Raw genomic sequence first — 13,272 nt, 5'->3', positions numbered from 1 at the left:
TACACCCCCCCCCAGATACTGGTGGGGAGATCGCTGTCACTGGGTGCCCCGGCCCACGAACGTTTTTATCTCGTTATTAGTAGAAACGTTCTCGTTTTACCTGATCAGGAAAAAATATAAAAATATAAGGATAAAATATCTTTTTTTACTAGAAAATATTGTTATTCATTACATATTTTGTTATTACCAGAAATTATCATATTTTTACTACAAAATAAGTTGTTTTTACCACGTAATATTTAGTAACAACTTCTTCGACAATCCTGTACAATTTGTAGAATAGATTGTACAGGACAACTACTCTTCATTTTCTCTCAAATGGCCCTTTGTATTTGCAAATCGCTTTCTGTTTGTTTGAGAGTTGAGTTTTTCTTTGCAAAGCAGATTGTGTTTGTTTGCAAAACGTTCTATTTGTTTGTTTACTTTTGGCAGAAAAATGGTTCCATATTATTTGTATGATGCAAGATGATATTTTAAAAATGCAAAATTTTGAGTGCACAAAAACTAATTTTCCCCATAACTTGAACTCTTGCAAAGATGAATTAATTTTGAGAAAACAAAAATAAAATGTGTGCTCAAATAAACTTAGAAAGTGTGCTGATATTAACATTTGCACAGAATTCTGACATTTTCCTTACACTCTTTTTTTTATTTTATTTTTTTGCATGTGCAAGATCTCACTCCTCGTACACACACGCTCTGTGTGCGCTCAGAACTTTAAAATACTCGCTTGCTTTTCCACCCGTATTCTGACAAGTCCTGCCTTCTGCGTCAGGATGGACTATTAGGAGCTGTTTACAATCGCTCTGTAGATCTACCCGTGCAACATGAATTATATATTAAGAAGACGTGGTCTTGTTTAAATGTAAAGTGTTGCTGGTTATGAATGCTACAAAAAGAGCAGTACAGTGATGCATCTGATATTCATACATGTTGAACACTCAATTCTGTTTTTATTCTGTGCATATGTTTATGTCTATGTGTGTGAACGCAGCAAAGTGCTAAGACAGTGTCTGAGCCTCCGATTGCACCTCCGGTGTCTGAAGAAGAAGATGAGGAAGAGGAGGATGAAGACGAAGAAGATGATGAGGACGATGAGGATGAGGTCCCACCCATCATCGCTCCACGACCGGAGCACACCAAATCTGTTAGTACACATACTTATTTTGTAGTCGTCAGACACATATAAATAAATAAAACTTGGAAACAGCAGTGCTTGCAAGGCTGCAAATGAAGTCAGTTAGCCCATAATATAGTTATAATTATTCGAGAAACAGTTCTCATCCTTCCCTCTTTCACTTCATCTCTATGTCTGCAGATCTTCACACGCTCTGTCATTGAGCCGGCTGCACCTCCTGCTCCTGTCAAAGAGGTCACAACCCCTCCAGAGTCCCAGGTCCAACCGGAGAACACGTCCAGTACGCTGTACCGTCACACTGACCGGCAAAGGAAGAAATCCAAGATGACTGATGAGGAAATACTGGAAAAACTCAGTATGTGGGCCTTGTGTTATAGACTTAAATGTGCACTCAGTAACTTTTTGCTCTTGTCATCTTGGACTTTCAGTGACACCTAGTGGTGTGGATGCAGCATCATTCAAAATCAATAGTTTTCAGTTACAGATGTCATTGTAGAAATTCACTTTTCACAATCAGCCAGGAATAATTTAATCCAAGAGTGAAAGTGTCCAATAACAAGACGGTTACTGAGATTAAGCGAGTAGTATTCAGCTGGTCATGTGATTTAAAATGGCAGCCCCCATGAGGGTGCCCCTGCCCCATGTAGAATAAAACAGCTTTTATATGACTAGATGACTGGTTACTGATATGACTAGAGTCCTCATCTCACGTGAGTGCTCATGATTTTCTACATATGTTTCAAAATTACAATTCAATTCTTTAGGAGTAAAACTTTTTTAATGAAGAAAAAATAACTGAGTGTACCTTTAAATGGATATTTCTTCCAAAAATGAAAATGTTGCCATCATTTACTCACCCTCATGTGGTTCCAAATCTGGAAAAGATTTTCTTTCTTCTGTGGAACATATTAAGAAATGCTAGGAAGAATGTTTGCCTCAGTCACCATTCACTTTCATTACATCATTTCTTCCATTCCCTTTTGTCCTTTCCTTTTCACACGGGTTTGGAACAACATGAGGGCAAGTAAATGATGGCAGAACTTTCATTTTTGGGCAAGCTATTCCTTTAAAATAAATAAAGATTTATATTGTTTCGATTAACAGTGGAAGTAAGGTGCATTCTTCCGAAATCTGAAATGTTAAGATATTTTATGTTACAAAAAGGTATGTGAAGAAGAGTCCTTTTGAAATTTCTCTCATAGTTTGGAAGTTATCCTAAAGGATTCTGGGGGGAATTTGACAAAATATAGCACAAAAATAAAAGCTGATCTTTCAGAACACATAGTTCCCAATAGTATTATTATAAATACCAATTAGATCAAAGGCCCATTAAATAATTTAATGAAAAAGCTCTTATAGATCCCCCTGTGATTTCCTTTAACTGTCCAGTAGCAAGACAGTATTCCAATACCATACAAGTAGATTTATGATAAAGATTACATAATAGTAATCTAAGGATCACAAATCCTGAAGGAATTTGTTTATCCAGTAGGATGTGATTCTAAAAGGAATAGTTCATTTAAAAGTGGAAATTCTGTCATCCTTTACCAACCCTTATGTTATTTCAAACCTGAATGACCTTCTTATGCAAAACATAAAAGTAGATGTTTTAATGAATAGCGCAAGCCAGCTGTTTAATACAATAACAGTGGATAGTGACTCACTTTAAAGCCAAAAAGGGCTGTCAATCGACTGAAAATGTTAATATAATTCATTACAATATGCAGATTATTTAAATGAATTAATTTCATATATTAATATCAGTTTAGAAATCCCCTCAAATAACAATAATTCAATATGTTATGATTAAATAATTTTATTTAAATCATTTTATATATATATATATATATATATGTGTGTGTGTGTGTGTGTGTATATATATAAGTATGATACTTTATACAATTAAATTTCATTACATTATTGTTGCAGATGAGTAAACTATTGATAAGACAATACAAAAAGTGGGCATAGAAGGCAATATATTGTTTATTTCCACAGGAGATATATTTATTATAAGGGCTTTTCTAAGGACGCATGTACACATGCGTCAGACGGACGCTTTTGGAGCATGCCACTTTGGTTGCTTCCCGTCATAAACACAGCATTTTTAGGTCGCTATGTCAAGTTAAATATATTATTAAACTTAGAAAAACACGTCTTGAGACCCTTGAATTTGAAATTGCGCTACGTCCAGCTGTATTTAAACACAAGAACACTCATGTTGTGCTGTCACTAGTGTCAAACAAGCCTAAATGTGGTTTGTTCTCTGTACAGCTGCACATTGTCTGTACAGCTGGAGTTTTGCTTACTGCCCCCTGCTGAAAACAGGTGGTACTTCAAGCTTGAATAGCTCCAATGGTAGAAATGTTCCATATTACGGTCCAGGCACATGATTAATTGTTCCTTTTTTTAACGCATTACTCTTTACATAATTAAACACACTTAATTAACACCTTAAATCAACAGGCTTAAAAAAGGTCCATCAGAAACGTAATCCTTGAGATAAGTCTTCTGAAGGACTATGATAGTTTTTTTTTTTTTTTTTAAATAATAATTTAGATTAAAACCTTTGACCTTGCTATGAGCACTATGAGAGAAGATCATTCATAGCGGCACATGTAGTCACACAAGCACCTATTTTTAGCTCTTAATAACGCAAGTTCTCGCATGAACAATTTATGATATGAATCTTGTACACAGGATTTTTTTTTTATTTACATTTTTTTTTTTTACTATGTAGGTCTGGTCTCCTCTGTGATTCAACCCTGTCTTCTTTCCATTTAACTCCACACGTGATTTAGATTACTGACAGTCCTAAATACTGAAACAGAGATTACAGTCCTTACAAATGACAGAGATTACTGTTCTTACTCTGCAAGCGACACACAAACAGATGCACAAACCTGTCTGTGTCATTCACAAGCATCAACGTTTACATGGACTGTGAGCCAACTACCAGCATGCATCACTCCACAGTGGTCACCTGCATAGATTTGCTCCTGTGTGTATATAATCTTACAGAGCTCTCTGCTTTCTTCTAGGAAGCATTGTTAGTGTTGGCGATCCCAAGAAGAAATACACACGTTTTGAGAAAATAGGGCAAGGGTAAGTCTATCTACAATCATCCTCTACTACACACACTTTCCCACCCAGCTGAACACCTCGCTTCTCATTTCACACCACAAAAACAAAAGGATACTAGAAAATCAAGAAAGGAGAGAAGCTTGTACAGAGAAGGGGAGAAATCTGGGGTGGGTCACAGACGTGCACAAGAGTCATATGGATACGAAAGAGAGAGATGTCAAAGAAGCAAATGAAAATTTAATCCAGCTGTGGCTACAGGCCAAAGAGAAGGGGAGAATGGGAGAGTCTGCTTTGAGTTTGGCAGCTGACCACCTCTTAAAGGAATAGTTCACTCAGAAATACAAATCCCAAACCTGTATGTTTTTCTTTGTTCTGTGGAACACAAAAGAAGGATGAATGTTAAAATGCTGCTTGCTTCCATTCAATGAAAGATAATGTGAACTTGGGCTGTTGCTGAGGCTGAGGCTGCAAAATTATGAAAAAGCACCATTAAAAGTATATAAAAGTGGTCCATGCAACATAAGCACTATATTCCAAGTCTTCTTGATTTTTCCCCTCCTGTCAAACACAAAAGAAGATATTTGGCAGAATGTTCTGGCTGCTCTTTTCCACACAATGAAAGTGAATGGAGACCTTCAGTGTTCTGAAGCCATATGATAGCTATTTGTGAGCATCAGAGAGAAATTTAGAGGGATAGTTCACCCAAACATTTTAATTCTTTTATCATTTACTCACCCTCATGCCATCCCATATGTGTATGACTTTCTTTCTTGTACTGAACACAAATGAAGATTTTTAGGGGAATATTCATCTCTGTAGGCTCATATAATGCAAGTCAATGGGGTCTAGTCCTTTTGAAGCTCAAAAAGCATATAAAGGCAGCATAAAAGTAGTCCATATAGTACGACTCCAGTTGTTAATTCCATGTCTTCAGAAGTGATATGATAGGTATGGGTGAGAACCAGATCAATATTTAAGCCCTTTTTTCAACTTTCAAACAGACCTTCTAAGCGCTCTTCTCTCCTAAGAGTTCTTTTTCTTTTGTTTTTGGTGATTCATATTCTTTATGCATATTGTCACCTACTGGGCAGGGAGGATAATTTATATTTAAAAAGGACTTAAATATTGATTTGTTTCTCACCCACACCTATCATATCTCTTCTGAAGATACCTATTTAAACACTGGAATCATATGGATTACCTTTATGCTGCCTTTATTGGCTTTTTTGGGCTTTAAAGTTTTGGACTTGTCCCTATGGACCTACAGAGCTGAGATATTCCTCTAGAAAATCTTTGTTTGTGTTCAGCAGAAGAAAGTGAGTAAATGATGGCACAGTTGTAATACTTTCAGGAAAACTATTCCTTATTTTCCTGCCCATTGTTTTCTTTATCTGCCTGTCCAGTACTGGTTTTTCACAGTAAAGTGGAGTAGCTTTACTGTAATTTAACACACATACGTGTTTATTTATCTTATCCTTGTTCTATCATCCTTGTTCTCAAGTGCATATTTTTGTCAGTTGCTGGCAGTCCATGTATACTAAGCAAACTGCTCCAGGATCAGTCCAAGAATGCTTCTGTGTGACTTTAACCTGAATGCACCTGATCCATTGCAGTCTTGCTCTATTAATCATGCACCCTGATAATAATGTGTGGCCTGGTGCACTGGCAGAAAGAGAGAGCGAGAGAGAGAGAGAGAGAGAGAGCGCAAGGGAGAGAGAGAGAGAGAGCGTGTGTAAAAGAGAGTTAAAGCTGATGAAAGCAGAGTGAGTGCAGACCTATAGACATGTAAATGAGCTGGTCCCAGGAAAATGCCCAGATGATGCCAGTATGGCTGAAGGATTTCCTGTGCCAGGTGACCCCTACCTAAACTCTGCAGTGAAATACACTTATATGTGTCTGAGAGAGTGAATAATATACAGTGATGTAGACGGTGGTAGAGATGATGTTAATCTTTATGTATCAGATTCTGCACTAAATGTAGTCAAGATTAAAAAAAAATAAATAAAAAAAACTTTTTACATGTTATTTCCATTTTATTTTACATTCCATTTCATATGTGCACTATTTAATCAAAAATATCATGTACAAATAAAATGCTCATAATTTTTGAGACGTGATCTCTGAGGGCATTGAGAAATGCAAATAGAAAATGCTGTGCTGCCCCCTATTGCTCTCATGTGCTGGAAATTGCCCTGCTTTATGTAAAGAAGTGTCCATCGTTAGCTAATGTAATTTAGAACAGTTCTCACCTGCTTCTCTTTTCAGGGCATCTGGGACAGTATACACAGCTATTGACATTGCCACTGGACAAGAGGTGAGTCAGTTATCTCCAGCATTTAAATATTAGCATGTTTTCCATCCATTACTGGTTTCATACTGTTAAGTTCTCTCTGTCTCTCTCTCTCATGTGCTCAGGTGGCCATCAAACAGATGAACCTGCAGCAGCAGCCAAAGAAAGAGCTCATTATTAATGAGATTCTAGTGATGAGGGAAAACAAAAACCCCAACATAGTCAACTACCTGGACAGGTACAACCTTCAGCCTTTATATTGTGTATTAACATGTTAAATTCTTAGATTAATTCAATATTTTTAAAAGCATTAAATATTTTAACCTAATTAATAATAATAATAATAATAATAATAATAATAATAAAACATTTAATATATTATTATGTATTTTCATAAATCGTATTATTATTTTACATATTATTTTGTTTCTTTCCTAAAATGAGGAACTCCACATTATTACTGAATGCACTAAAGTTCATATAGAAAATTAAATTTATTTAATAATTTTTTTGTTATCTACTGAAAGCCCTAATATGAATATAATATAGTATTTATACCAACACTTATGTATTTATTTACTTACTTTAAATTTAATATGATAGCACTGTTAGTATTCTTTTATCCCTTGGATTAATTGCTTTTGCTTGTATTATTCTCATTAAGCATTAAACGATTAGTGCCATTAAAAAGTCTTTAGCTAAGCATAATATGGAAGTAATTTAATGACAAATGTATTTGACAAAAAAAAAAAAAAAAAAAACACTGAATTGCAACAAATGGAAAATAAACAGTGCTTGCATTTTTTTGGGAAGCAATTTCATATGGTTGTATATTTAAGTTAATATTTCAATTGAAAACATTGCGCACAAAATGTAATCATTAAAAAATTCCCTAATAAATATTCACCTTCTAAAGTTGAGTTCCAAAATATTCAAGTTTTTATATTTCATCTTAATTATTCAACAGGTAATATTCAGAAAATTCACCCCTGAAATTTCAGTGGTTAATATTTGGTTGAAAATTCTACTTTGCACATCCTGACATTGCAGGAAAAGCTGTGGAGTGCCGATGCACAGTCTTCACTTGCTGCAACTATATTTCACCACTAGGTGGTGCAATCGGGTATTCCATAATCCAAACTACCTGTTTGAATACGCTTGTATGTTTTGTTTTCATCTTTCTCTTTTAGTTATCTGGTTGGAGATGAGTTGTGGGTGGTAATGGAGTATTTGGCAGGTGGTTCACTTACTGATGTGGTAACAGAGACCTGCATGGATGAAGGACAGATCGCTGCAGTATGCCGAGAGGTAACACACAAACAGACACACACAAGTTATAAAGATCACACACACGCACTTACAGATTCAGAAGTACAGATGGATCAGGGGCGGATCTAGAAATATTTTTATGGGGTGGCAAGATGGTGGCATGCAGACTATGAGGGGTGGCAACACCAAAGCAAGCGCCCATGCTTAGTTCTTATGGATGAAGGTACCAAGCTTCATTGCAACAAGTACTAGTTAATCGGAGTCACTATCAAATTACACATGTCCATGAATTTGCGATACAACTGCATTTCCATAGTAACCACACAGTACCCATTTTGCTACTGATTTGCCAACATTAAAAAACAAAATTTGTTTCCAATCTCCAGAGCACCTAGACATTGTCTGTTAAACACATCAACACATTCTAAATGTTCCTTAGCTTGACATTTAGAACCGGCAATCTGGACTAAACGTCACCACCTTTAAGTGTACCTATGGATGGAAAATAAATGCATATCCCATGTTATTCTATTACCTTTGTAACAGCTGGAATAAGCCATTTGAAAGCGAAGATTAACATAAATTTATGTCTAAATAAAAATAAACTGTACAGAAAATTGTACTGTGGGGGGCAGTGCTGCGAAACTCATAAATATTAATTATGTTATGCACAGTAAAAGATTCTTTTAAATGACCTGTTTTGATCAGCAGTCATAGTTAATGACCGATTCAAGCACCCAAATAAATATTTCACATAATATGGTAATTTCATCTCTACATCTGCCACTATCAGTCTTGGGATTTTGGTAGTCAGCAGACGAATACATAGATCAGCGCTCTGATTAAGAACATGAATGACTGATCTAGTGGTAACTTTTTGCCTTTAGTTTTTAAGGGTTTTGGATTCTAATTCGTCCAAATATAACTTTTTATTTTAATAAACCAAGATTACATCTGTATGTCAGTGGATGGGTTTTACAATAACAGATGCAGGGAAACAAGTGTAGTGGAAACACAGACACATTTATTGACAGTTCTGTATATGAAAAACTGCAAACTCCGAAATTCAGACAGCGACAACCAAAAACTCTCCTCTCCAGCAGCGGGAACCCAGAAACATGAGAATGTACGCCTGAGCACCCATGAACAAGATTACACAGCTCACGAACAACCCTCTCCCATAGCACAACCCAACCATGAAAAACTTGGTTTATATAGGGAGGAAACACACTTTGCACCGGTGTGCTCCATCAACAGTCAGTTCACCTGGTTACTGCACACCTGAGAGCGATTAAGAAAGAGGGAGAGAAAGAGAAAAAGACAACACACACACACACACTCTACATTCACACAAACAATACGGCCGAGAAGGGCATCATAACGGGGGACACGGAAAAGAGCGCAAGCTGGGGAAAAACTGCAGACACTAAACGGCACCGATAACAGCCGCAAAGAACACTTATCGTAACATTCAAAATAAACCATTCCAGCGCCGGATCACCAGTCAAAATGCACAGATGAAATAGAAACTCCTACTCAAGAACTGGAGAAGTTTCATCTGGATTATACACGATTATACATGATGAAAGCTATTTCAAAAAGTGCTGAGGACACATCCCACCCATCTCAACCCATAACTGTCAGCAAAGTATTTAATAATCATTCAGTGAATACTTGGAAACAACTGAGAAATTCATCTTTTACCTCTTTTTTCCCACATATTTGTCCATGTGGTCATTGTTGTTGAAGAACTAAGCTCATCAACCCACTAGAGCCCAAAAAACTGTACACGCGCTCTAATAGTAGGTAGGCAATTTGTCGATGCTGCGCAGCTGGCTGCTGCTGTAAACAATCACGCGATTGGTTGCTGCTGTAATCAATCACGCTATGGGTCTGTAGCCATTTGTGCGTTCCGTGAGAGTTTAGGCAGTTTGACATGAATAAACCCCTGCACAATGTCTGCATCAACTATAATATACTTACATTTATATTTAATACATTTGGATACCTATGTTGGGGTGGCAGATGGGGTGGCAATGCATTCGCCACCCTATGCCACCCCGGTAGATCCGTCCCTGAGAGGGATACACTCATTTTGACTCGCATATTAACTTTTTGCATGTGCATGTCTTCACAGTGTCTACAGGCTCTGGACTTCCTGCATTTAAATCAGGTGATACACAGAGATATCAAGAGTGACAATATCCTGCTGGGCTTGGATGGATCAGTGAAACTCAGTGAGTTACTCACACCAAGTCAGGCTTGTTAAACTTTGGTAAAAAAAGTTGACTCTTTAATACATATATTAAATAAATTCATATATAACCTTTTTGTTTTTATTATTAGTGGTCTTTCCTAAGGCAAACATCCATATTTATATTCCTTATACTTAGGGATTTGAACAAACTCCTAACCCTAAATATTACTAAATATTACAATTTAGTGCATAACTTGTCATGCACTGTTTGTGCTATGGACAAGAGTTAGACCTCAAATTGTGAGACTCGTTTAGACTTTGATCAGACTTTGGATTTTTCACCATACAGATGAAAAAACAGATAAACATATATATATATATACACATTAAAAAAGTGACCCGGGGCATTTCTAGGGAACAGAATATCATAGGGACTTCAGGGTAGGCTCTTTTGACCTGGGACAGTAAGCAACAACCTTGCAACCACTAAGTAGCATACTAAAAACCACTCAGAACACCTTAGCAAATGAACATTGATTTGCATTTTCTGTAGAAATTTTTTTAGTTAAGTTATTACGTTTCCTGTTATTAAGCATAGTCCAAATCATAACCCTCTCTCTTTTTTCTCTTTAGCGGATTTTGGCTTCTGTGCTCAGATCACACCCGAGCAGAACAAGCGCAGCACCATGGTCGGCACACCCTATTGGATGGCCCCAGAGGTCGTGACCCGGAAGGCATATGGCCCCAAAGTGGACATCTGGTCCCTGGGCATCATGGCCATCGAGATGGTGGAGGGAGAACCACCATACCTGAATGAGAACCCACTCAGGGTAAGACCTATCAGAACAGTACAGTGTTGGGTGAAATGTAATTTCAAAGTAATTCATTACTGTAATCTAATTACTTTTTTGTACAAAAAGTAGTGTAGCGCATTAAATTTCAAATTCTTGTAATCAGATTACAGTTACTGACTTTCAGTTAAGTTAATTGTAATTACTTTACTTGGGTTACAAATATTTCTAAAATAATATTAAATACAGTATGTATAATACATTTAAATCATGCATTACATTAATATGTATATCTGTTTGCGTTTTGTGACAGCTGAAGGCCTTGCGGCCCCAAACGAGTCAATGAACATGGAAGAAATAAAGACAATACTTTTAACATTTGAGTGGAAAAGCAAACATTTTCTGTGAAGTGTTTTAGATTGTAATTAAAGTAATTAGTAATGTGATTACATTTTTTATGAAGTAATCAGTAAAGTCAGTATCTGATTACATTAAAGTAGTAATTAGTCATTTGTAGTTAATTAATTTTTGTAAGTAACTTACCCAACACTGGAACTGTATAAGGCAACATAAAACATCTCCTTTTTTTTTTTTTTTTTTTTTTTTTAAAGTAACTTCCAACTAAACCTAAAAATGTAACAATTCATCAAACAAATTAGAAAATGAAGCGAATTAACATCCCAATTGTTAATCATTTAAGGTGGCAAATCTGAAAATCTATTAGTAGGACTGAAAGATTAATGGAAATAAAACTGAAATCGTGATATGATGTAGTGCGATTATCAAACCGCAAGGCTGTGATTTAATTAAATAGTCTGCAAGCGCTGCTCGCTGTGCTGTTCCAGCTAATGAGCTGAGTGCGTTATATTTACAGCACTCCACATTCACTAATTGTACATTTGCATAATTCCAAATATGCTTGGCTGCTAAAAGTTACTTTCCAAATCTAAAGTAACCTCATAACACTGGGTTTTTGTGGACAGTTCAATGTTAAAAGCCAAAATAAAAGCACCCGTGAAAATAAAGGCTTAAGGGTTTAACCGGACTGCACAGCAATTCCGCATGCAAGTTAAGAAAATATTACATAAATATGGTATTGTTTTAAAACAATAATAATAATAATAATAATAATAATTATTATTATTATTATATAAAAAAAAAAAATCCGTAATAATTTCTTAACGTAATAATAACTTAATATTGGGTTCCAAAAGGAATGATGAAAAGCGGGTTGAGACCCTATCACAAAGTGTACAAAAACAGGTACACAGTGAACAGATACAATGTGAAGGTGCAAATAGGAGTAACCCTTTATAAAAAAAAAAAAAAAAAGAGTCTGATGTCCCAGTACCAAAACACTTATATGGATAGTTCACCAAAAATACAAATTCTTTCATCATTTACTCACCCTCATGGCATGCCAGATATCTTAGACTTTCCTCTGCAGAATGAAGATTTTTAGAAGAATATCTCAGCTCTGTTGGTCCATACAATGCAAGTAAATGGTGACCAAAACTTTGAAGCTCTAAAAAGCACATAAAGGCAGCATAAATGTAATCCATACAATTCCAGTGGTTAAATCCATGTCTTCAGAAGTGACATGATAAGTGTGGGCGAGAAACAGATCAATATTTAAGTCCTTTTTTTTTTTTACTATAAATCTCCAGTTTCACTTCCACATTCTTCTTCTTTTATTTTTTGGCAATTCACATTCTTTGTGCATATCGCCACCTGCTGGTTGGGGCTGGTCAAAGGTGGAGAATTATAGTAAAAGAAGGACTTAAATATTGATCTGTTTCTCACTCTCACCTACCATGTCACTTCTGAAGATATGGATTCAACCACTGGATTTGTATGGATTACATTTATGCTGCCTTTATGTGCTTTTTAGAGATTCAAAGTTCTGGCCACCACTGACTTGCATTGTATGGACCAACAGAGCTGAGATATTCTTCTAAAAATCTTCATTTGTGTTCTGCAGAAGAAAGAAAGTCACCTGGGATGGTATAAGGGTGAGTAAATGATGAAGAAATCTTCATTTTTGGGTGAACTATCCCTAAAAGCAGAATTTCTAAAAGCTCTTTAACAAAATTACAAACTTCGATGCATGCCTTAAAGGTTTAACCTTCCTCACAGTTTACAGGTGCATAAATGTGTTTTCCCTTTCGGTAGGCCCTGTATTTAATTGCAACCAATGGCACTCCAGAACTACAAAATCCTGAGCGGCTTTCCTCAGTGTTCCGAGACTTCCTGAACCGTTGTCTGGAGATGGATGTGGACCGGAGAGGCTCGGCTAAAGAATTGCTACAGGTAACAAACTAAGCTTCGAACATTTGCATGACAGTTTAAATTCCAATAATTGTACTTTTATTTTTTGCTACCTATTCTTTGGAACAGCCTTTAAGTCTATAGGGCTCCTTTGATACTTAAAAATAAAATTTATGTAGACAGTTTGCAAGGGATTAACGCAGAGTCCAGGCCTTAAAAAATGTGAGTACATGCC

The 13,272-nt window shown here is 36.1% G+C and overlaps 1 protein-coding gene across 3 annotated transcripts in view; it reads left to right on the top strand.

Moving 5' to 3' along the window:
* Window positions 1–13,272, top strand: part of LOC127433944 (serine/threonine-protein kinase PAK 3) — a 62,920-nt gene that overhangs the window by 43,361 nt on the left and 6,287 nt on the right. For all 3 annotated transcript variants that reach the window (XR_007895960.1, XM_051686346.1, XM_051686334.1), the window contains 9 exons: window positions 995–1,147; window positions 1,319–1,493; window positions 4,180–4,243; window positions 6,488–6,536; window positions 6,638–6,750; window positions 7,703–7,820; window positions 9,919–10,018; window positions 10,612–10,808; window positions 12,942–13,079. Coding sequence is in view for 2 of the 3 variants with exons in the window: in XM_051686346.1 (XP_051542306.1) it covers window positions 995–1,147; window positions 1,319–1,493; window positions 4,180–4,243; window positions 6,488–6,536; window positions 6,638–6,750; window positions 7,703–7,820; window positions 9,919–10,018; window positions 10,612–10,808; window positions 12,942–13,079 (1,107 nt within the window). In the remaining variant the exon portion in view is untranslated. The remainder of the gene's footprint in view (window positions 1–994; window positions 1,148–1,318; window positions 1,494–4,179; window positions 4,244–6,487; window positions 6,537–6,637; window positions 6,751–7,702; window positions 7,821–9,918; window positions 10,019–10,611; window positions 10,809–12,941; window positions 13,080–13,272) is intronic.

This window comes from Myxocyprinus asiaticus, chromosome 4, assembly GCF_019703515.2.
Source record: "Myxocyprinus asiaticus isolate MX2 ecotype Aquarium Trade chromosome 4, UBuf_Myxa_2, whole genome shotgun sequence".
Taxonomy (NCBI): domain Eukaryota; kingdom Metazoa; phylum Chordata; class Actinopteri; order Cypriniformes; family Catostomidae; genus Myxocyprinus; species Myxocyprinus asiaticus.
This window is presented reverse-complemented; position numbering and strand designations above follow the sequence as displayed.